Below are 26,207 nucleotides of genomic sequence, written 5' to 3' on the forward strand. Positions count from 1 at the left end.
TTGCTTCGGAAATACTTCAGCGTGTTGCTAGTGTAGTCTCCACATAGAGTAGGTGCGCAAAAACTGTCTTGAATATTGTAAGAAGTGATACAGCTGGTATTTCGTATTTTTCCTCAACATCCGATGATGGAAATCAGCTTCAAACAACTCCTCTGAACACTCTCCGTGATAAATGCGTTAGAGAGTACAGAGTGACTCCACATCTCTACGCAACAGTACATATTTTAAAAATGGATTGTGAGTCTCATAACCGTATACTAAAATTTTAATAAAAACCTTTAATGAAACTAAGTCCGCGAACAAAATGTCAACCCATTCCACAAATAAACTATTAACAATATTATTTGTTTATAGTGGAATAATTGCTACACGGGTTTAAACGATTCTTAAAGAAGGTATATTTAACATTTACTGGAAGTCAATTCTCGAATTAATTGCTTTTATAAAATACCTTTAATAGGTCCCTTATACAGCCTTATCGTGCAGGTATTACACAAGGTTGAACAAATTTACGTCCATTTGATAAAAACGTGATAATACGTTAGTTTGTGTCGCTACATCTACCGGTTTCGTGTGTTCGCTTCATTGAAAAAGCAATCAAATTAGGTATTATTTGATACTGACTCGGTGTGATATTGATAAGACATAGGTTTATGAAACGATTGTTAGTCTACAATTAATATCTTGAAAATGTTTGACATTTTTTTTAATTTTATGAAGAAATCAATTTATTTATATTTTTCAACTATTATCCTACAGATAACATAAGTTATATGTATCAAAAAACAATTACACTAAAAATTTAGCCAAAGATGGAATACAATATATATATATATAAAAGGGTTCATACACGAAAGGAAAAAAAAACGTAATATCTAATTCGGCTGTGCTGTGTGATAGTGTGAATGTGGGTGTGTATGTGGGGTGTGCTCATGATGCAGGAGATTCAAATTAGCGCTATGGATATTCTTAATACTTCTATTAAATGATCATATTACATATTCCGCCGTAGCTTCAACAAGTCAATAGTATACTTCGTTTTAATTCGTTTGACATCATACCTTTTCTAAACCATTTGTATTATCAGCAATTACACGCTTCATACGTTGCCATGGTAACGGGAAACTGATTCTGTGACCGGAGTTGAGTTTATATTGGAATGCAGTGATAGTGCACGAGTTGAAGTGACATTTAAATTCGATATTCAAAATTGACAGTGTCATTGTGTTATCGAGCTTGGCGCGTGATTTGTTACGAAGAAATATTTGTCCCGTTAAGTGACAGTTGACCTTGTGTCAACGCAATTTTAATTGATATTGACATTTTAAAATGAGAACATGGCGTTTATTGGACCGAGGAACAGTGCGCCTGTCATTAAGGACAGCATCCATACACCGGCGTATGAGGTGAGTTTACTATAAGTAATCAATCAGGAAATTATAGGAGAATTATGTTTTTGTTGAAATTTCACCGGATACAATTAGACGACATAGAAATATGGGAGTTCTGGGTCAGGTATAGAAAACGTAATGTATCGTAAATTGTAGAGAATAGTTTAGTTATGTTTTCTTATACGTGAATTTATATATACTATATTGAATTTAGTAAAGAGTCTCAGTGATTTTAATACTTTGTAAACATGTTAGACAACTCTAAAAAAATCTACTAAAATACCCAAGGAGGATTTAGTGATATTCAAAAACAAAACTTAGCGTTAAGTGCGACTTGCGTATGTCAAAAATATATAGCATTTTGACATATGCTTACTCTTAGGGTTGAATGCTGTACATAGTTCGTTCTCGGTCAGATCTGAGGTGTTTCTTTTTTATAGAACAAGGGACAACACTCAATGCCAGAGTTGTTGTTATAAATGTTGAAATATTCATTAATATAAAGAGTGTATGATAGGTAAGCTACGCCGTGTCTGAAGGTAGTTTGATAAACCCACACAAACAATGTTTATCACCGACTATTACAGTAATCTTCTTGTTTGAAATGATATCATTTTTGTGACGACTTTATTGTTTAAATTGGAGTTTAAAAGTTGCTCTGAGTCAGTATTGAGTCAGACTGAATATTACTTTTATTACGGTTTGATTACCGGGAAAGTTAAAAGAGAAGTACATACCTACTTTTCCCTATATAGGGAATGCTCTGAGAGTACTTATACTAGTACCTACTTAACTATCTGCATGTGTATCATATAAATAGAACTGCGTTTGAATCATACATGATAACATGTATAAAATTATCTTGCCACAGTATTTGTGGCTAAACTCCTCCGTATGCTTGACCTATTTTTATGAAATTTTGTATAGCGGGTAGGTCTGGTAACAGGGCGTAAACTTTTCCCCTGAGTAATAACGATGACCAACCCCATTTATTTACAAAATTCATTTTAATTTGTTTGTGATTTTCCATTAAAGTGACTATTCTAGAACGTCAAACGTCAGAACTTGACAGTTGACATATTTGCTTAATTTTCTACCGCCAAACCCCTATTTTTTCATAGAGATGTTAGTACTGTAATAATCTTTAGATGGCATGACAGTGTGTGACGGGTCGGCAAGTAAACATTAAAAAAATTCATTACTTTCAACCACAAACCGGATTTCAATAGTTTATTTATAAAACGAATTTCTACATTATTATGACTATCAAAGTAATACCTATTAAGGTATAAACCTTCATGCGTTTACGCTTCAAAGCATCAATCTCAAATATATTGTTTTCTGTAGAACAACTACTCAAATCTTACACATTCGTTCTTTAGAAATCGAATATGGCCGTGCTCCTCAACGAACAATTGCATCACATCTGATGGAGTGCTTTACTCGTTAATCGTGACATGATATTATAGGCTGCGATATTTTTTCGTAGGCGAACGTGTATTGGAATTGTGTCAGTGTGTGCTTGCACAACATATATGTTATTTCATAATAGAACGAGCTTTGAGATTATTGGTACGAGATTTGATAAAGCATAGTGCACAAATTTGTTAAAGGCGTATCTATTATGTAATTTGCTGTAATCTGGGAACTCCTAATCGAGGGGATATCTTAGATACATATCTAAGAGTAGTATGGTGCGATTAGGGCTATATGTATATTATACATATTATTTCGAAGCGATGTGGACGGAAAGCAGAACTTATTTCAGTACATCTATCGGACACTTCGGAGACTTATAGTAGTCTAGTGATAGTGTAATAATAACCCTTTATTTGTTTACACATAATGAATTAAATAACATAAAATATATAAACAAGACAGGGAGAAGGCCGTCTCCAACTTTTTCTACCCTATTTCATTTTGCAACCTCAACCTCAATCTCAATCAACCTCATCGCTCGTCTACCCTTGTTTCCTTGCCTGTTTGGGCCAGTCCATTCGATTGCCGTTTTGGACCATCTGTATAAGGGGCTACGTGACCAGCAAATCTCCAATTGAATTGTAGGGCATGTTGCTTATTTGTTTATTTTTCTGTTTGTTAGTTCGAACTCAGTTTAATTCCAAGAATACTTCTATCCATCGCTGGATTTTAGTAGGATACAATATACAAAAAGGTATTGTTTTATAGTTTTGTCTTTTTTTAACATAGCTTTTACACATTAAGAAAAACACTTTTTGAACGGATTGAAGAATTTTAAATTATGTAAACAATTGTAAGTTTTTAATAATAATACATAGCTTCAATCCGTTCAAGAAGTGCTTTTCTTAAGGTATTGTTTTTATTAATTTTACTACTATTGGCTTGGATTTTCATTTCACACGAAAGCTATTCAGCAGTAACGGTTTTCTTAGTAGAGTTATAAAAACTGGTAGTCTCGCAGTAATGTCACTATTATAAAAACATTGTTGATTTGGAACGTGTTTCTGTGGGAACAATGTTTGTTTATGGACGACTAGTTTGTCACTGACTCGCATAGACAAGTACAACATTACACGAAAATTACGATATGTGAATTTGATTTCTTTATAGAAACTCCTTTTTGTGAAATTGTGATGTGCATATTTTGTTATAAGCTTAGTTGGTGACCAAAAAATGTATTTTGTTTATGTACAAAGCCCACTACTGCTGGAATGCAGGTCGCAAAAGCGGTAAGCTTTAAATAATTGTATCTTTTTTCTTAATCAACGTAGCTTTCTGCTATCTCTTAGGTCTTAAAGGCTACCAATGTCATTTCGTTATAAAATAAAAATAACTTTTATTAATATGTAATTCAAACATGCCAACAGTGTTGGCCTAATGGCTTCAGCGTGCGACTCTCCCTGAGGTCGTAGGTTCGATCCCCTGCTGTGCATCAATGGATTTTCTGTCTATGTGCGCATTTAACATTAGATCGAACGGTGAAGGAGAACATCTTGAGGAAACCGGCTTGCCTTAGATCCAAAAAGCCGACGGCGTGTGTCAGGCACAGAAGGCTGATCACCTTCTTACCTATTAGTTTAACAAATGATTATGAAACAGATACAAAAATCTGAGGCCAAGACCTAAAAAGGTTGTAGCGCCATTGATTTATCATTTCAATCAAGGACGTATGAGTAGACGGAAATTGAGGGCCGTGTCTGGCTCAAAAGACGAATAACAAATCAGAAAATACCTAAAACAGATTAATACAATCTTCATTCAGAAGACGCCTTTGCAAGGACGACAAAACCGGTTCACGGCCTTGACTTGGCATCGTAATAAAATTTTTATAGTCTTGTTATATTACTCACGTTTAAACTTAAATGTTCCGTAGGATTAATGATCAATGCTTTTAATAAAACCCAGTTGTAGGATAACTACTAACTTATTCGTTGACAAATATAACTGGGATATAAAAAATATTGTAATAATTATTCTTTACGTATAAGTTGTTAATCAAAATGTATGCATATATTGTAGTGGCTTTAGGCTTAAGGTCGTCAAAGATTGACTGGCTTAGCTTAATATTAGTTTTATTATAATTCAAATTGTGGAGTATTTAATTAATTTTAAAACTATATTAATAAAAAAATATTCAATACGTATCGTTCAATCATTAAAATTTAATAGTATACTTGAAAACGGGATAGGTATGTATGTAGTGTGGGAGGTACATATATATGTATATATTTCCTTAGTCCTGAAGCGCTACACCACAGTACTTAGGGTCCTTCAAGAGCGTACCAATTCTTAAAAGACCGGCAATGTACTTGCGAGCCTTCTGGCAATGTGAATTTCCATGGGTGGCGCTATCACTTAACATCAGCTGCCTCCTTGCTCGTATACCACCACCATAAAAAATAGTATATATTTTAAATGCCTGATAAACAAGTGTTAAAAAGAAAATATTTCCACAAACAGAGAGAAAAACAACGTTTTGATACTTTAAACATAATATACATCTTTAATTTAATTTATTCTACATATTATTATATTTTCTGTTGTTGTGAAATGTGCCTTCATATTATGTTAAAACGGGTTTACCTCTTTTGTTTTTGATATGCACTTATAACTCAAGATTGCATTACGTATTTAGTTACTTCAGTGTTTTATGCTAGTTAAATAACATAAATGATGTCAAAAAGGAAAGGAAAGTCTTTATTATCTATAATAACTATGCGTAAAAAGTATGGTACATGATATATATGTTACTATTTGAGAACCGGCAGTAAATGAAAATTGTATTTTTGACGTCCATAAGTGTACATTGTGCTACCTATACGTATACATTATTTTAAATCGGAATTTCAGTATTTTGACGTAAAATTCAGAGATCGTGTAGTAATGTTATTTCTATTAGTAATTATATTGTAAATGAGTCTGAAAAACTATACCAGCGGTAGAATAGACAAATTTTTCATGAACTATGAAACTTTATTTGTCGAAAAAATATTTATTTTTTTAGCTATATATAGAGTTCAGATTGCGAGCTCCTTAGTCTGTCAAAAACCTGTGACAGCGAAGCCTCGCTCTTCTTTATTAACATTTTTTAACAAATCAAATAACACAGTTCGTTTTAAAACGATGGTAGTGAAAAATAATAAATATATCCTATGACTGTGTGATTTTGTGCGTGTGAATGACATACTAACTTATGTGAATGTGTGCATGAAAAATATGTGTACGTGGGTAACACTGAAAATGTTTAGAACTGGCCCGTTACAAACATTGCTAATGAAAACTTTTTCGAATTTCAATTTTAGAACTCTTTGGTATCATAATGTAGTATATTGCATTTATTTGTCATTTGTTTTTATGAATTGGCGGCAAATCTCAAACGTTGTTACACATGAAAATGAACCTAACGCAATAGTTTCGATCAATAATTTATTATTGCTGCTTAGCTTCTCGGCCACAGATCTGATTGCTAGGCTATTATTAAGTCTATGTATGTTTAATATGGTTTCCTAAATGTCAAACAAAGACAAAGGTATATAATATTTGTAGGTTATTACAAGTAAATAATACTGATTACTGAAACCTGTTTTTATATATTATGTACAGTAGGATTTTCCACTTAATACTGAGTGTAACAAAAAAATACCTTTGTATCATTTATAGAGCGCGTTGGAGTTGTGAAGATAACATTCGAATTCTTCATGTATACAACAATATATACATTACTTGAGATTGACACATTCGGTACTGGTCTGATGAATTTCATTGTTCAGCGCATATTTGGTACCTAGTCCGAATTAAAAAGCAAGAAATTACTAGTACTAACTAAAATTGCTAGCTTGTAACATAGCATTAAAGGATGTGGTGAACTTTAATAAATAAACAAAATCATTAGAACTATTGGCTAAGTTTTAGAAACTTTAAATTTTGTATTTAGTATATATAGTTTTAACTAATTTCAATCATTAAAATTTAGTGACAGATATGTAATCCGAAATGTATTCGGTGATACGATTCAGAAATACTACTTTCATATCGTAAAGTATAAAGTAAAGAAGTAACGAATATTTACTCTACGTTATAATTAACATACATACTTACATACATGTCATTAATGTATGTATGTTAATTATGTGTATTGATAAAAAAATGGAGCACGGGACAAAGATATTTCTGTTGTATATCTGTATACATATATATCGTATATACTATTATACTTGATGAATGAATTAATCTAAATCGTACCCTGAGAATTGAAGCTTACGTTATGGGCCGCATGCGCAGTCTATAGCTTAAATTAATTATACCATTTGTATAAGATGACTATGTAATATTAAAATTAATTATATATATATTATTTCTTCATTATACACCAAGGTTAACTATTATTAATATTGTGTGTTTGTTCACAGATTAAGTTGGAGACTGTGTATGGCTTGACAGTGAGCAGTAATGCGGCACTGGACTGCGATCCGAATTCTGAACTAGTAGCATATCCAGCCGGGTGAGTTTATAATTGTAAAATTCAAAGATCTCGACAGGCAAAACAATTTTCATAGATAGATAGATTTCCGTGTGGCGGAAGATAATTTACAAGTTATCTAATATAACCTCTTCTACCGGAAAACGATAGGGTAAAACTGCAATATTTTAAAATGCTCGTCGTAGGTCGTAGGATCCATCCCCAGCTCTGCAACTTTCGGTCTATGTGCGCATACAATACTCACTAGTACGGTAAAGGAAAACATCGTGAGAAAAACCAGAGAAAACTATACTCGTTACTATGAACATTTGAAATCTTCCATAACTTATATTATTTAACATAAGTGTTATCCAGCGGATAGATTAGTGTCTAGATGTTGCTTAAATCGTATAACTGCGTACCAATTCTTCAAAGGCTGCCAATCTACTTGCGTGCCTTCTGGTAATGACAGTGTCTATGGTCGGCGGAATCACTTAGCATCAAGTGAGCCTCCTCCCCTTGCATCTTGTTAAAAACATCTGGTTAATTTGTTAGAAATTTGTATATTACCTTTGCTTTAAAATGAACTCTTTATAATGCTTTGTACTTAGACATAATATTAACACGGACTTGTCATGTAAAAACTATCTAGGTATAGGCGGGTTAGGGGCGGCATTAACTATGAATTAGCTTATGACAACAGTCAAATCCGCATAAAAATATTGTATTTAACCTGATGTTTTTGTCATACCTTATAACGGTGTTTATAAACAACAAATACATATTCATAATATAATAAGACACAGCATTCAGATGAATTTTTTTATTGAAACAATCGGTAACGTTTCTTCATGTATATAAGAATATATACATTACTTGAGATTGACACATTCGGTACTGGTCTGATGAATTTCATTGTTCAGCGCCTATTTGGTACCTAGTCCGAATTAAAAATCAAGAAATTACTAGTACTAACTAAAATTGCTAGCTTGTAACATAGCATTAAAGGATGTGGTGAACTTTAATAAATAAACAAAAGCATTAGAACTATTGGCTGAGTTTTAGAGACTTTAAATTTTGTATTTAGTATAAATATTTAAAGGTGAAGTTACAGTGCGTATGTAACCATGAAATTTAACATTCTTCTTTTTCTGGTGCCACTTTAGTTCTAAGGATGGCTGTATACAACTTGAATTGCCGGGCATCTTGTCCTAGTCTAAACAGTTCCTCGGCGGATTTGATGCCGTTCCACTCCAGTACGTTCCGCAATCACGACTTCTACCTTTTACCAGCCCGCCTCAAATCTCTTTGATATAGTTTATTTATTAACGAGATAAACTTGATTAGTACTTATGTAAGAGGCTTTTTAAATGCATTATGAGCATTCAACTATAAACGAATAGTTGATAGGTCAGTGGGTCAGACCTTGGTTGAGATTGAAATGCGATCCGACTTCCACTCAAATTGTTTTAATCCAATTGCGACTGCAATGCGGTTTAAAGAGTATATATATAGGGCCTTGGATATTAAATTTTTCGAAATAATTTTGCAAGTATAGTACAGGCACTGTTGGCCTAGTTGCTTCAGCGTGCAACTCTCATCCCTGAGGTCGTAGGTTCGATCCCGGCTGTGCCCCAATGGATTTTCTTTCTATGTAAAGCACATGAAGTTTCTTTCTATGTGAGGAACCCGGCTTGCCTTAGATCCAGAAAAGTCGACGGCTTGCGTCAGGCACAGAAGGCTGATCACCTACTTGTCTATTCGATTAACAAATGATCATGAAACAGATACAGAATCTGAGGCCCAGACCTAAAAAGGTTGTAGCGCCATTGATTATTTTTTTTATTTTATGTATAGTACAGGTATTAGTCAGGGGATGCAAACCATTATGAAAATTCAAATTTCTGATGCTGTAGAGTCAGACGTAACCGATGGTTCATTTCTGAAGTCTTCACTGACTAGCAAAATCCAGATCTTAATAATGAGTTTTTATTCGCGCGAAGTTTACATTTATTTACAAAAGCTTGGCACACATAAATTTTTACTTAAGAAAAATAACATACAAGATACTAAAGTAGAATTGATTTTAAAGTGAGGGGAGACCTGTACCAGACCTAGCTCGTTTATCAGAATGCTGGATCTGGATATCGGTGAAGTTTCGTCTGATGAGAGGGACAATACACGAAATTTTAATAGTAGGTTAAGGTAATCAATATGATTAAAGTCAAAGTTTGTCATGTATTTCAATTAGGCATTTTAAAAAGGCTTTAGAAAGTCAAAATTACATGTTAAAACTATCTCTAATTGTCCCTTCCAAACACCTTCTCAACTGTAATCTTATTTATTGTTGTAAATGTTATATGGGGGAAGAATAAATAAAAAACAAAGAAAACAACTGTGGTTTCATATGGTGAAGAATGGACAAGAAACTACATATTTACTCTTTTAAAAAAGTTTTTATAATATTATCTATACATTGATTTGATACGATGTGACAAAAACTTACTATACTAAAATAAAATAGGCGCATGTTTTTATAAAAAAAAAACAATGCAGTAGATAACTTTGTTATGTAGATGCACATGTTAGTGCTCACATATTTATAAATATTTCAACAATTGATTATTCTTTATAATAAAAAAAGGTTTTTTAAAAATCCTAAACATAGAGAACATTAATAAACGAAACGATAAAAATGAAAAATCTTTCCGAAACCTGAAAAATTCAAAATGTCCCTAAAATGATAAATAATCTTAGATTTTGTGGCCATTCTAAATAAAGTTTTGTGTGTGTTCAAGGGGATTCCAGAATTTGCTGAATGATTTTTTTAAGCTTGAAATTTTTGGTTTTAAGACGTCTGTCGGGTCCGCTACTATTATATGTTAAACCTACAATTATATGTTACGTGTAAAAGGCATCGTTTCAATTACGCATCCAATTAGTGACTAAGTGTTGATTTAAATAAATGTATATTTTATATTAGCTTTATGATATTTTTTGTATTGATTTTAAATTTGTCATCAATGTCAATGAATTATGCAAAATGACGCAACATAACCATGTCTGTCTGTTCGTTTCCGTCGCCTTATTTATATGTTGATGGTGAACACGTACTCCGAACGATCTGCCGTTGGTTGCGAAGCCAAGTTTTTAATAGCAATCGTTCACAACTTAGTTCTCTGTGATTTGGCTCGTCATCAAAATTGTTTCACCGACAAAGTTCAAACATTCTTAGGTAAATTTATTAAAGAATCTACCTAGTCCAGCCATAAGTTACAAATGAAAATGTATTTTTACATAATTAAGAAATGTAATATTATTATAATGAATACCTACGTATTTATTAAAGTATCAGCATAAAAAGAAAATTCTATTCGAAAGCCCACCTTTAGCTTTTATACAGGCCCTTAATCTGTTTGGCCACGAATCTATAGGTTTACGCACTGTTTCCAAGGGAAATTTTGCCACTGTTTGCTCCAAAGATTTTTAAAGAGACTTAATGTCGCCGTGTCGTTTAGAGCAGGCCATGTTCTCTAAAACTGACCATAATTTGAAGTATAAAGGGTTAAGGTTTGGGCTAGATGAGGCCCAGTCTTCAGCTCTTATAAAGTCCCGTTGGTTTTAAGCCAGGTTTGGGTAGTTTGTGCCCTGTTACCAGGTGCGGAATCCTGCTGGTAGGTTTGTAAAAAAGTTTATTACTGAGAGGTTTAACAACATGATTCAAGACTGTATCTTGATACTCTTTGACTGAAGTTTTCACTCCTTTTTCACAAAACGTAGTTTTGTGACTCCTTAATAAGACACGCTCCAGCAGACCATCACTGACGCAGGATGATGAACATGTTGTAACTTTCTGATCGCTTGATGAGCTTCTTTAGAACTTGAGCGTAAACTTTATCATTTTGCTTATTGTAGTGTTCTTCAATCGTGAAATTTTTTTCATCGGTAAATATCACATAGCTGTGCTTTTCACCTATAGTATCGCTACAGAAGGCGTTTTGGTCGATCCACTTTCTTCAAATTGTAAATATTGTTGTAGAGCATGTCCTGTATATCGACAATAAGCCCCGAGCTTCAAGTCTTATTTACGCGACATAATCCTAGTGGGAAGGTAATTTCCATTTCTCGCGATAAGATTTTTTGCTTTCTAATGGGGTTTCGACGAATTCTGGCTTTAACAGCATTAACAGCGTTTGTAGTTCTAACAGACGAAGTGTTGTTGTATCTGTTGATAGTACGATATTTTGCTTTTGAAGTGTCTGGAATATGACCGACGGCCGACCGACCCCCCATTGCCGTGTTCCAAATTCAAAATTGTAATTAAAAAAAAAAAAAAAGTATTTATGTCACAGTATTTATGCCCAGACTAGTTAAATAAAAAAATACTTTCTATGAAACAAATATCTTAAACTAACTTTTATCTGGTATAAGTTACGTGTGAAAGATTTAATTACAGCGTTTGTTCTGTCAGAAGTATTCAGTAGTAAGCGGAAGTCCAAGTGCACAAGAAAAGACGCGGCATCATGTTTTATAATTAAATATATTATGTATATACATTGGAGTTGCAAATTTCATGCATTACCAATCTAAAGGACTGTTCTAAATTCAAATGATGTGTCAATGGTACTTAGTATGTATTAGGTTTCATTGCATATACGAACAACTGTGTTTTGTCGTGCATCTGACCACGATAAGCACAAACATTACATAATGTTTATACACTAATAGACGGAGTCGTTCATGAGCTGTATAATATTTTGAGTAAATGAAATTGGTATATGAAAAGAGCGTACCAAGTTACCAAAGGCTGGCAAAGTACTACCGGGCTTTCTCGGCAGTGTGTCTCAGGGTATCATTTCAGGCGAGACTCCTCCATGTTTGCCCTGTAATATATTATATGTATCTATGTCGAATTAATAAACTAACATGAATATATTAAACGTATTAAAGTATGTACTAAATATTTAATTTTAGAAATAGTGAGAATTTTTTTATACATTTTTATTCAATTCGCTTGTGGTCATATTTAATGGTGCTTTGCAAACCAATTTCATCAGAGTTTATAATTAGTATGATGAAGATTATACAATATTTATTATTGGTACTCAATAATATAAATGATGTTCAATATATATATATATATATATCTATACTAATATTATAAACATTTGTGTTTTTGTTTGTATGTTTGTTATGTTTTCACACAAAAATTAGTTAGTAGTACCATTACAAAGCTGCATCTTCACTGACTGACATAGGCAATATTAAATTTAAAAAAAAAATGAATATTACAAACGTGTGAAAAAATTATCAATAAAAAATCTATCATCGCGTGGGCTGTGGAAACTATTGATGATAGAACAAGAAAATGTATCTACTTCATATCATGAATTCTTCAGTACCTGTAGATTACTTTGAAATTTACTAATGTTGGACATTCTACGTAAATTATGTTACGAATTTAAAAAAATTATATTAGATATATATTCGTTGTAAAGTATAAACGATGTATTGATTAGATTATAAATGCAAGTGTGTATCTAATAATCTGAAAGGAAGTAATTAAAAACTAAGTAAATTAAAACATTATGTTAACAGAAATATATCTATAGTCCGACTTAGTAGACTTTTCACTACCACGAGATCGGTGTCTACGCATGTGAAGCCACGGGACATTACAAGTATATATATATAATTAATTAGCAAATTAGTCCCGAAACTTTTTTGTCTGTGTCTCAATTAACTTCATATGTTTTGCTGTGGCTTTCAGCTATTTGGAACAGACTTTAAAAAAACTGGAAAAAGACGATCAATTCGACCTGAATTTTTTCGGATCGAATCTATATTTGATTAATAATATCTAGAAGCGAAACAATCAAAGATCCTGAAAAACAGATCAAGAATAAACGCACTATTTGTTAAAAAAATCGAATTTATATACTTATCAACTGATAAGGCCTCTTGTTACCTAGGTTACTACGCAACCGATTTTGTTATAGCTTACACTGTTGGTTGGAATATATTTCAGCAAATAGGAGAGGGTATACAGAGTTTAGTACTTAGAGTCCTTAGTAGATGCTCTTTAATTATTGCAATATCAAAAATAACACAAGTCCAACGGATAAACTTTTTCTGAAGTCGGTTATTTCTTTGAAGTGGAAGCTGACAGGCCATTACAGGATCTTGCTCTATAACTTCAAATAGCGATACCAAAATTGAGATTTGCACCGCGCGATGCAAAGGTAGCGAAATTAGCCATATTGAAAGAACAACTTCGAACATATAAATGTCGGGATCAGTCTCTTCGCTTGGAAGTTACAGAGTACCGGCGCTGGACTTATCGATCGTGTACACACCTAGACCACACCCATTTTTGGGTTCGTCCCCCTATCCAGACGCATGGTAACTATGAGGGGTAACAATTATTTAAAACAAACACGAGCAAGTTTTATAGTATAGTATAATTATTTAAAAAAATCAATGGCGCTACAACCTTTTTTAGGTTTGGGCCTCAGATTTCTGTATCTGTTTCATGATTGTTTGTGAATTGAATAGGCAAGTAGGTGATCAGCCTTCTGTGCCTGACACACACCGTCGACTTTTTGGGTCTAAAGCAAGCCGGTTTCCTCACGACGTATACCTTCACTTTCATAGAAAGAAAATCCATTGGTGCACATCCGGGGATCGAACCTACGACCTCAGGGATGAGAGTCGCACGCTGAAGCCACTAGGCCAACACTGCTCTTAGTATAATTATAGTATTCTAATTAATTTGCGATATTTGTTTTTAAATAAGTGTTGTTCGATGATTTGCTATTGTAAAAGAGTTTTTTACGCCGGCTTTTTCTTTCGGCCTAAACCCTGTCTCTGCCGATGAGTAGGGATGTCTACTGATTCAAATTTAATGACGTGGAATCAGCCATACCTGTGTCGTATATTACATAATAAACATATTTTATTTTAATATATGAATTCACTTATATGTAGATATGTGTTCACTTATATTTACATATAGCCTCCGCGAGCTTCATTTCGTATTAATATGATTGTTTTACATACCTTTTTCGTAACTACATACCAATATGGAATATTTTGCTATGCGATCCTATAGAGGCGGTTCGCTTTTCCGGAATGAAAACTAAATTTTTCTATCCATAAAAACCTTCCTCAGAGTTTAAGTAATAAATGAAAAACGAAACTGCTATTGCTCCAGCCGAGTGTTGTACCTAGCATTAATACATATTTCGCGATTAATTATTGTATCTCTTGATTAAAATCGACCAGTCGAACATAAAGTAGGTTGTTTTTATATCATAATTGTGGTAACAAACACATATTTAGTTTTTAAATATCACGATATGAGTGTAAATACAAATAAAAATAACTTTCATCGGAACGTAAATAAATAGAATTTTGCTCCCTGATTTATTATCTCATTTTGATATTTATGTAATTTTTGGGGGTCAGACGGAGCCTTGAAATACATATATCAAGTCGAGTATATATTATATATATATATATATTTATTTTTATTGATTTTATACACAATAAAGTTACTAACTAAAGTTAATAAAGTTAAAGGGTGATCTGTCCGTACTACTGACTACAAGGAGGAGCCCATTTATAACTAAAATTAAAGTTTTTTTTTAAATTTAAATTAATGCACGACTACTACACTATTGTTTATCACTTTATTGATTTATAAATATAGAAATTTTAATAAAACAAAGTTCTCCTACAAAATTCATATACAAAATATTTTATAAAGTAAATAGTCACACATACTTTCTCACAAACACGCACAAACACATAAACACACACGTACGCCCAGGCACGAATGTTTATAAGTATTATATTTTACTAGGACAGGCAATTCTCTGTTATTACTCGTAGCTTTGTAATTTTATATAAAAGTTATTGTCTACCTGAGGTCTCTGAGGTCGTATGTTCGATCCCCGGCTGTGCACCAATAGATTTTCTTTCTATGTGCGCATAACATAAGCTCGAACGGTGAAGGAAAACATCGTGAGAAAACCGGCAGAAGTCGTCTTAGACCCAAAAAGTGGAGAGCGTGCGTAAGGCACAGAAGGCTGTTTACCTACTTGCCTATTAGATTAACAAATGATCATGAAACAGATACAGAATCTGAGGCCCAGGCCTAAAAAAGATTGTAAAGCTAATGATTTTTTTTAATATCTTTTTTTTATTTTCTACCTAAATAAAAAATTCTGTAGTATAAAAAAAAGATAATTTAAGAGCTGTTTTCTATGTTTAAGGTGCATATGCACATTATGCTATAATTCGGCTTTAGGTTATTTTCAAATTGGCTTTAGAATTAATTATAACTCATCATATATTCAAAGTGGATCTGGAGTTTATTTTATCGGTAATTTCCAGTTGTCTTCCATAGAATTACCGCAATAATTTCACGTAACCGTGTCAACGTTAGCGGTTTGCAACGAAAGTAATACAATTATTGTATTGGGTGTCGTGGACGCTTCCGATTAGTGGCGTACGATTCTCAGTGGTGGTGAGGTACGTGAGGTCGTGGGTATTCTTATATGCGCGTTTAATATGAGAAAAACATCGTGAGAAAACTGACATGCTTTTGGCTCTAATAGTCATGTGTCAATCACATAAGGCTGATGACGCACTTGCCTATTAGAAAAACAAATGATCGCGAAACAGATATGGAGATTGGAGGCCCAGATCTAGAAGGTTGTAACGCCATTGTTTTTTGTTACCATGGTGACCATTCGTACATGGAGGAGGCCCCTTGTAAATACGATTCTAATCTTTTCCGTGCATATAACTTTAAGTATTCCTTAATTTTCGAGCTCGGTAAAACAGGTTAGCTGTAATTTGAACCCTAAAACAATGTCGCGTGAGGTCGTTGAACTCGCCATAGCTAGTAGCTTCCTAGTGAGTCATGAGTTAGTGTTTTTAATCGTAGACATAAACAATATTTATGGGCAAATTTGTCGGTCGCCATAGGTAAAGATCATCACATTTATTTGAAACTTTGTTGCGAAAAAAAACACTTATTGAACAATTAAAAGGCCGGCAACGGGCTTGCGAGTCTTCTGGCTATGTGTGTCCATGGGCGGTGGTATCAATTATATAAAAAAGTCGGCCATCTCACTATCGAGCGATGTCTTCCAGACAACTTATTTAATATTTTAGTGAATTGAATTTGGATTCCAATTTTATCAAAACACCTATTTGTTTAAAGCTTTTTCCTATCTGAGTGCCTGGATGAGACCGATTGTATTTCAGAATGTTGCACTGTATATACATACATAAAGTAAATACTTTTAGTATGTAAGATTACCTACCAAAATCTGGTAAATGTTTCAAATAATTTGAATTCATATTTAAAATTATTTATTCATATAGGTAATACAACGTACACTTATGAACGTCAATGAAGAAATACATACTGAATGCTTCTAATTTTACATTCACTGCCAGTGCTGAAATCAAGGGCGTAGAACGGAAGTTATATGATGTGATACGATATATAATTTCGTTAACAGAGTTAAAACAATATTAAAAAATGGAATAACACAAACCTTAAAGATGAATAAAACGTTATAACGCAGGACGGACTATTAGAATGTTGTAATGGTCAACTCAAACGCCATAACAGCGGTTATTTCTACGTATTTAGAATATATTATAATGTCTCACAGTCACGCCTGAATGTTAACTATGAGTTTATGAGAATGGATAATACCGCGATAGTGAGCAACGCGATTTTATTCAATTTTTTTTTCGAAATAATACCGAAAATTATAATTTTTGTTACAGCAACCCTAACAGCTAATAGACAATGCGATAGTTGTGTAACTTAATTACCATTGGCGTGTGACTCTTATCTCACTCTTGTACCTGAGCTCGTAGGTTTGATCCCCGGCTGTGCACCAATGGACTTTATTTTTCAAATGACTTGAAACGATGACGTGTCAGGCACAGGAGCACTGATAACCTATCTGTATTAGATTTACAAATGATAACCAGATACTAAGAAATCGAAGACCCAGATCTAAAAAATGTTACAAGCGTTCACTGTTTTTGTTTAAATTAAAAGTTGTTAGTTAAGTTAGGGGTATGGTTTAAACTTAAGTTAAACAAAACAATTGAAGTTTTCTATAATGCACGAGCTTTGATATCACAATAGTTGAAACGCTTGCTAACTGCGCCTTACGTCAACGTAACAAATACGCTCCCGCCCATAGAACCGCCTATTACTGTCTACAAATACACCTTATTCGTATGTATGACAGTTTCGAACGTCCTTTCTCACGGCCGCATACCACCGTCAATATTTGCTTAACAGTTTTATTGTTTGTCATAAACTGCCTATGAAGTGATAAGAAACAATGGTGAGATATCTGAGGCGCCCAAAGTGTATCACTCACACTTAAATTCTTTACTCTATGGAAAGTTACTTAGTCGATGATAGTTTCAATTTCTCTTTTTATCCCAGCGCTTTAGTAATCCCCGTGTAAAAGACATAATTCTTTAATAAAATAAGTGTGATATGATTTTGTATATATAAAATAATAATTAAACAGTTTATTTTATGGTTATGGTCGCAGTGTATGTAGCAAAGCTATATCATAATAAAAATGTCGTAGAGAGTTCGTGTGATAAATACTTCTTAAGTGTTAATTTAAGTAGATACAAATTTAAGATTTTTGCCATAAATCGTGATTTAAGTGTCCAAGTGTATTTATTATTTCAATGGCCATGCCATTGATTTTTTTTATTTCATAAAAATACTAAATGATTATAAGAGAACACTAGTTAGGCACCGCTGGTGACAGTTACACAACATACATTCACTGAGGCTGACAATTTCCTATCAATTCCAGATGCACAGTAGTCCTCTACAATGTACGCAAGAACAGGCAGGCTCACGTTTTGAACGCCTCACGTAAGAGTGTCACGTGTGTTGCCTTTTCACCCGATGGACGTTACCTGGCAACGGGGGAGTGTGGCCACGCGCCGGCAGTCCGAGTTTGGGACCTACAGGTTAAAAGCTAATTTCAATTTTAATCAAGTTTGGAAAACCACTACCGAATTTGGCATTGGTCCAGTTGGGTTTGAGTTTTTTCAATACTAACATATCAAAAATACCTTTTTTTTAACTTATATTATCTATTGCTATGGTCCTAACATATCTCTCTCTCACCTGCTTTAAGGACAAATGTCCAAATCATTGCTCTTTATAACAATACAGTTATATCTTAAGGTAAATTCAAAATAACATTCTTGTATCGCAATGTATGTCTACATTACTATTCTCATCGTTCGTATTTATAAAGTCGTTTTCTGTAGCGCCTGTCTCGAATATATGAGTAGTCCAATCATGATTTTTTTGTGGGTTTATAAGAAATGTCTGGAATGTGTCTACTAAAATAATAAAAATCGCGATTTGGCAGGCGAATTTTTGTATGATAAACTCTTTATAATATATTAAGTAATTTTTTTTTGTAATATGAGATAAATTGTTGGTTAAAAATAAAAATAATAAAGCCGTTACGTTATTTAAATTTACAAATAAATATTCAGCGGTTAGCTTTCACTGTGTGCTTGCATTTTAAGTGTTTCCTAAGAATATATGAGTACATATACTTTGATTACTTTAAAACAATTGTAATATTATAGGATCCCATGGCGTCGGGTGCGGTACAAATAGCTGAATTTCCGGGTCACACGCATGGAGTCAACTGTGTTGTAAGTAATTGTTTAATATTGTTCTAGTAAATTCATAATGCATAATATGATTATCTAATTATTACTATTGTAATAGGTGTATGCTAGGTCTAGGTCTATACTTTAATATATTTACCAATTACGTTTAGGCGTATGAAGGAAACTTGTTTTTATTGTGTATTTTTTGTAATAAAAATATTTAGAGGATATGATTTATGTCGTTTTTGAAAACCCGTTTGTCTTGTGTACATTGAGATGTATAAGCGGTTGCTTTTTAATTGCGATGACCAAAATGACATGGTTTTAATATACTAACGAAATGGGTCTAATGGGATAAATGTGAAAGAAATAAAGAAAAAAAACATTTATATGATTAAAGCACACAAAAAATAAATACAATCACTTTAAAAAAATGGATCCAACACAGCTTTAAGTTGCAGTCAACGGCAATTTCAGTGTACTCATACAATCTTGGTTTGACAGTTGAACAAAATATAATAAATAAGCATTGAAATAAAAAAAACAAATATTGAAATAACTAAGAAAACAAAATCTATCATAAAAATGAGACAATGCAACTAAATTCCCAACCTAGCCGACTGACATGCGAAAGATAACTTTTACATTTTATCTTGAAAGACGTCTTGGATGTCGCGTAGTGGAGGTGGCAGGATCTGCCAGCATTTAGTTGCATTATGACGATATATTTACACAAAATATATACAAATTAATTTCTACCTGCATTGTACGTGTTTTTGCTTAAAATCTATTGTTTGACAGAACCCTTAAAAATAGTTGTTTTTCCTTAAATTTGGTCGAAGTATTGAAGTTTGTGATTGTATATACTAATCTCAATTTAAAGAAAATACTTTTTCAACGGATGGAAGTTATGTATTATTAATAACTTCAACCCCTTGAAAAAGTGTTTTCTTTAAATGTGTAAAAGTTATTTTAATAAAAGACAATACTAATCTCAATTTTCATATTTATTTTCAGGCATTCTCAACGTCTTCCAAGTACCTGGTATCAGTTGGTTCGCAGCATGACATGATAGTGAATGTATGGGATTGGAGAGCGAACCTCAAATTAGCTAGCAATAAGGTTATGTATCTTTACTTAGTGATTAAAATGTTCAAGTTAACCCATCATTGTGGTCATCATTACGCTTAAATTTAAATACTTTTTTTTCATTCTATGATGTGCTACTCAGACGTTTTATTAATTGATTTCCTACTTTCGATCCCCGGCTGTGCATCAATGAACTTTCTGTCTGTGTGCGGATTTTGTTTACTCGGTGAAGGCAAACATAGCGAGGAAATCGATTTGCCTTAGAAGCAAGTCCACTACGTGTGTAAGGCACAGCAGGCTTATACACCTACTTGTCTATTAGACATATCGTGAAACAGAATACTGATACAGAAATCTCAGACCTAAAAAGGTTGTTGTATTCTGGTATTCTTTTCTTACTTTCGATAATCCACCGAACCAATAAATAAAGAAAAACTATTATTTAGTTAACATTAATATGCTATATCTTATATGTTTAATATAAGGTTAATATGGTTTTAACACTTTTTATTAATACTTTTGACAGGTGTCATCACGCGTGAAGGCTGTCAGTTTCTCAGAACAAGGGAATTATTTCGTGACAGTTGGCTTCAGACATGTCAAATTTTGGTTCCTCGAGTACTCAAGAAGTGCTAAGGTAACAAACCTAATAACTTGATCATATCGAAATTTCGCTCATGGGTTTACCTATGTTCATATTAATTTATTACTATGAAGACCTGCATTGGTACACTGTACCCAATAGGTATTGAAAACTATATTATTGAAATTGCATATAACACAATTTTTATATATTTTACAATTGATATATAATCATACAAATAAAATGTATAAAATTTCCAGTTCAAAGAACCAGTTCCTCTCATGGGTAGGTCTGCCATCCTCGGAGAGCAGAAAGACAATGAGTTTTGTGACGTCGTTTGTGGGAGAGGAGAAGCGGCAGATAGCACATATGCCATTACGAGGAGCGGTCTTCTATGTGAATTCAATAGCCGGAGACTGCTTGACAAATGGGTGGAATTGAGGGTAGGTACAAAAAAATATTTAAAGCAGAGTCTAATGAAGTAATTTTAAATGTGTTATAATAATTTTATAGATTTTTTGTTACCTTATAAATATTATTGTTAAATATTGTATTCATTTTTTTTTCAGACAACGAGTGCAAATTGTATGGCGATAGGAGCAAATTATATATTTGTTGGATGTGCGGAGGGAATTGTAAGGTGTTTTGCCCCGGATTCCCTAAAATACGTAACAACTTTACCAAGGACACATTATTTAGGGGTCGATGTATCACAGGGTGTTAATATCAAGTATGTATAAATTGGTGTTAACCTTGTTTTTAACCAAATAAAAAATATTGTTAATTTGAAACGCATTGAAATCTCTTGCATATACGATATTTATTGTTATAGTGTTTCCGTTTTATAAGGGATCCTCTATATATACTATGTGGTAGAATGTACGTGTATGTTTTAATAAAAGGAATGTTTAGTGACTACAATTTTTTCTGAGACTAAATACAACATTTTGTACAAAAAACCTCTTGTATGAAAATAAGGAACTGAATTTTAGTTGCATTCCTAGATATTCCAACGTTATAGCTTTGAACGTTTTTATTAGAAATAAAGTAAGATAGAAGAAACCAGCAACTAATGACTACACTATCAAGAAAACTACTTAGACTTGTGTTGTTTTCATAACCTAATGAAACATTTCCAGGATTGTTAAGATTAAAAAATAAGGCTAAAAACACTTTGTCTTGTTCATTTATTTTATTCAAAATTATAGTTAATTATTTATTTATTTTTAATGTATTATTTTCAGCCATATGTTCAGTCAGCCAGCAAACGCAAAGTATCCCGACGCAGTAGCGTTGACATACGATGAGAGGAACCACAAACTAACATGCGTGTACAACGACCACAGTCTATATGTATGGGATGTACGAGATATTAAACGGGTATGTACTCAATTACTGATCCATAATAAAAAAAAATCATAATCTTTTTAAATCTATTTGTTGAGCTTGAATTGTTTATATTCGGTCCAGGTAAATTAGTGACATATATTACTTTAGCCTGAATTGCTTGTATAAAAATTTCGATATTTTGGTCCTTCGAGACGGATTGTTCTTTAGCTAATCTAATATGTGTCTTACATACCTAATCTTTTTCTTTCATACTTAGGTCGGCAAATCCCACTCAGCGCTATACCACTCGGCATGCATTTGGGGCGTAGACATGGTTGGGATGGGGGGTCCTTTACCACCAGGAACATTCCTGACGTGTTCCAGCGATGACACAGTTAGACTATGGCATTTGAAACCGGAACCACCGAATATTTATAGTAATGTAAGTTCCCAAACGTGTTTAATATTGTAAAAGGAAAATATAAACGTTCCTATTTAATATTGACTATAAAGGAATCATAACAAATTATTATTTTTTGTTTTGGATTTTAGATGTACTTTTGTTCCGATGTTGAAAAAAAAAGTCTTTTCTTTTAATCTAGACACATCTTGTTTGGTTTTCAATATGTTATAAATACTTATTCGTCATTTAAATTGAAAATTTAATATTTTGTTTTTTACAGGAATTAAACAAGGTATTATATATAGACCCAGAATTGAAGTTCCTCAAGGATGTAGATCTCACGGCCACCAGCGATCGCGATAAATCAAAGACCTATGATGATAAGATTGGAGTCAGGTAAAAGTCGCAATTTAATATATTTCTTAAGATATAGGGGAGACAGCCGATGCTATAAAGGTAGAAAAATACAAATAAATAGGTGGAGTAGATTGCAATAGATTCTAAATATAAATGAATAGCAAAATTAGATTGTACCAGTTCAAGCATTAAAAAAAATAATATTATTTGAGGTGTTTAAGGACATGAAAATTTCTCAGAAATTTTATAAACATAGCATGTTGCATAATATGTTGCTACTATTTGTAATTAGCTACTAAAAAGGTAGGCTAAGTAAAAAAAAATATTAAGGCATATTACGGCGAAATGAAGTTCGCGGGGGCAGTTAATATCGAACTCTTACAACTAATCTGTGTATGTAAATTAAAATTGAAGAACTGAATACTAAATTATACTTTACTGTACTTGGAGTTGCGTTCTCAGAGACAAATTAACTAACAAAAGAAGTTAATTTAACTGTTATACTCATCTTGCTCTAAAATGTGGTTTTTTTTAATATAAGTTAATATAATTTTTTAGATGCGTACGGGTATCCCCTTGCGGGCGTCACTTAGCAGCAGGAGACAGGGCTGGAAACATTTGGATCCATAATGTTAATGGAAATGGAACGCCGGCGCATACATTAGAGGCACATGACGCTGAAGTCCTGTGTCTGGAGTACTCCGAACGACCAAGATTGCTGGCTTCGGCCTCGCGAGATCGGCTTATACATGTTTTCTTAGTTGATAAGGTGAGCTTCATTTATTTATAATTTTTTAAACTGTATAAATTTTTACCATTTTTTTATTTATTTGGACCAATTTGTAATTTTGTAAAAAAGACGTTCCTAATAAATTACTAAGACAATTTAACCTTTGTTGAAATGTATTTTAGTTAATAATTAGGCTTTATGAGAGGATATGCTAGGTATAGATGAACTTTAGCAAAAAAATACAAAATATTGATAATCAAATCAACAACAACATCATCAAATAAAATAAAAGAGAATCTTAAAAACAAAAATAATGGATCCATGTTCTGGTAAAACATTAGATTGGTGATTCATAGATCAATATATCCGTGTATACGTATTTATTAACGCTTACGCTTTTTTACAGGGCTACCAAATCCTCCAAACATTGGACGAACACTCCTCTTCCATAACAGCAGTTCGATTTCTTAGTTCTGGCGGTGGCCTGCAGATGGCGTCCTGTGGCGCGGATAAGACTATCCTGTTTAGACAATTGAGTACGGTAAGCACAGAAATATATCATCATGTCAATTTTATAGTTTCTCATTATGTTTATTTTTAAGGTATATTTTCTAATGGACGATATCTAAATATTGTGATTTTTATTTATATGAAGACAAGTTTTATAATAAAGCATTCTTGATTACAATCAAATTTCTTTAATTAATTAGCCGAAATGTATGTTAAGAAATTACAACAATTAATATACCATACAGTCAAATCAGTTGTATGAACATTGAAGGTACTACTCTGATTTGGTCGTAAAACCGATAGTCAGCCAGATGACGTTGTGATGAAGTACCGAATTCATAGAATTCATCCGGGACCTTTGATTTTGGTCATAATCGGTATGTTGTTCTAAACGATGCGTGGTAAGCGGTTTTGACTGCATACAAAAAAAGTAAACTACAATTAAAGTATCAAGAACTAGAAAGACTTTAATAGAATTTAATTAGAATCAAGTATTTTTCCTGCAAACGATTCTAAGTAAGTGTTTTTAATTTTTAAATTAACAATTTCTATTATTTTATGACATGGCCACACATCAACTGGTATGTAATCTGTAAGTGTCAATAATGTTGATTACAGATGCCAGATGGCAGTTACCAATTCGCTCGTGGACAAAATGTATCAGGCCGCACTACTTTGTACGACATGGAGGTGGACGCTGGAGGAAGGCATATACTCACTGCTTGTCAGGTACATATAATTTCAATATTTTTTATTCACTTAAATTTGGCCCCTGTGGCTTATTGTTTATTTTTTATTCGCTTAGGCACAGGCTGTATTTTGATCCAATAAAGAAATTTAAACCCTACCGATAAGGATGTCTGTTTTTTGTTGTTATTATCTACCTATACACAAATATAAAAATGAATTTCTGTCAGTTTGTCTCTTTGAGGCTGGCTAGACCCATTCAGTTAATTATGATGTTGAAATATTTCTTGAAGTTCAGGGACGGTTGAAATGGGAAACATAAATAACTAATGAAAAATGGTTATAACGTTGAATGAATCTTCCATTAAAACTTTTCCTAGACTGGTAATAAAACTTTCTTTTGTCTTTTAGAAAAAAAATATGTTAGTTCGGAAATATGTGTTTCATAGCTGTATTATTAGGTCCGATCTGTTTGTTATTTTTGGATTAAGTTTTGACACAAATATATCTTAATATATATAAATCTCCTGTCACAATGTTTGCAACATGACCGCCATACACAGCATTCACCCTTCGAGTCGTTTCCGCAGCACTAGTGCCACGGCGGAACTCGTACTCGTAAATAATGCGATACTTTAAGTTTTCCATTTTGTAAAATGAGTGACGCAAACAGAAAAAAAACAGAAGAAAAAAATAAATGAATGACGGTCATCGAAGCACAAATACATGAGTAAATAGCTGTGCTAATTTGAATTTGGAATTCCTAACCAAATAGGAGGTATTTGAGGTCAAAGTGGCCAGTACGATAAAACGCCAATTTCATATGTAAGGACCTAATATATGTCCAACTCTCTCTTTTTAATCGACAGCTCATGTCTGAGCGTCGTGGTCAGCAAGAAAGCGTCTCTTATGACAGTGTAATTTTAATGACGATGAGTATTTCATAGATTTCTTGAAGATAATGTAAAATAACTATTATTATTATATTCCAGGATCGTAACGTCAGAGTATACAGCGCGTCTCACGGACGTCATACGAAGACATTCAGAGGCACAACCGCGGAAGACGGCACATTGATCAAGGTAAAATACCTAATATTTATAAAATCTATTTATTTGTCTATATCAGGCAATAGTGTATATGGCGTATAACCAAGACTTCCACAGATGGCATCTTAAAGATTATAAAGAAAGTACGCAGAAATATTTTGGCTCCACACAACATGATTTTTGAAAATTTAAACAACTTGACCTTGCTCATCTTCAGACTGTATTTATTTAAGAAAACACTTTAAACGGTATGAAGCTATGTTTTATTATTAGAAAATTATAATTTTAAATTTTTCCGACGTCTCGCGTGCTTTACAGCGTGCGTGGTCACGGTTAGTTTTTTAATAATAATTCATAGCTTCAATCCGTTTAAAAAGTGTTTTTCTTAATGTGTAAAAGCTATGTTAACAAAGGACAATACTATGTATTTATTTATTTATT

The 26,207-nt window shown here is 33.0% G+C and overlaps 1 protein-coding gene across 5 annotated transcripts in view; it reads left to right on the plus strand.

Moving 5' to 3' along the window:
* Positions 1-26,207, plus strand: part of LOC123717551 (mitogen-activated protein kinase-binding protein 1) — a 69,145-nt gene that overhangs the window by 24,476 nt on the left and 18,462 nt on the right. For 4 of the 5 annotated variants that reach the window (XM_045673603.1, XM_045673605.1, XM_045673606.1 and 1 more), the window contains exons 3-16: positions 7,280-7,371; positions 18,207-18,366; positions 19,003-19,071; positions 20,047-20,151; positions 20,645-20,755; positions 20,962-21,144; positions 21,271-21,431; positions 21,946-22,081; positions 22,308-22,472; positions 22,714-22,829; positions 23,349-23,559; positions 23,927-24,061; positions 24,649-24,759; positions 25,710-25,799. In XM_045673603.1, the coding sequence (XP_045529559.1) occupies positions 7,280-7,371; positions 18,207-18,366; positions 19,003-19,071; positions 20,047-20,151; positions 20,645-20,755; positions 20,962-21,144; positions 21,271-21,431; positions 21,946-22,081; positions 22,308-22,472; positions 22,714-22,829; positions 23,349-23,559; positions 23,927-24,061; positions 24,649-24,759; positions 25,710-25,799 (1,845 nt within the window). Of the gene's footprint in view, positions 1-1,087; positions 1,407-7,279; positions 7,372-18,206; positions 18,367-19,002; positions 19,072-20,046; positions 20,152-20,644; positions 20,756-20,961; positions 21,145-21,270; positions 21,432-21,945; positions 22,082-22,307; positions 22,473-22,713; positions 22,830-23,348; positions 23,560-23,926; positions 24,062-24,648; positions 24,760-25,709; positions 25,800-26,207 lie in introns of all 5 variants that reach the window. The other variant, XM_045673604.1, reaches the window with a different exon arrangement.

This window comes from Pieris brassicae, chromosome 12 (assembly GCF_905147105.1).
Source record: "Pieris brassicae chromosome 12, ilPieBrab1.1, whole genome shotgun sequence".
Lineage (NCBI taxonomy): Eukaryota > Metazoa > Arthropoda > Insecta > Lepidoptera > Pieridae > Pieris > Pieris brassicae.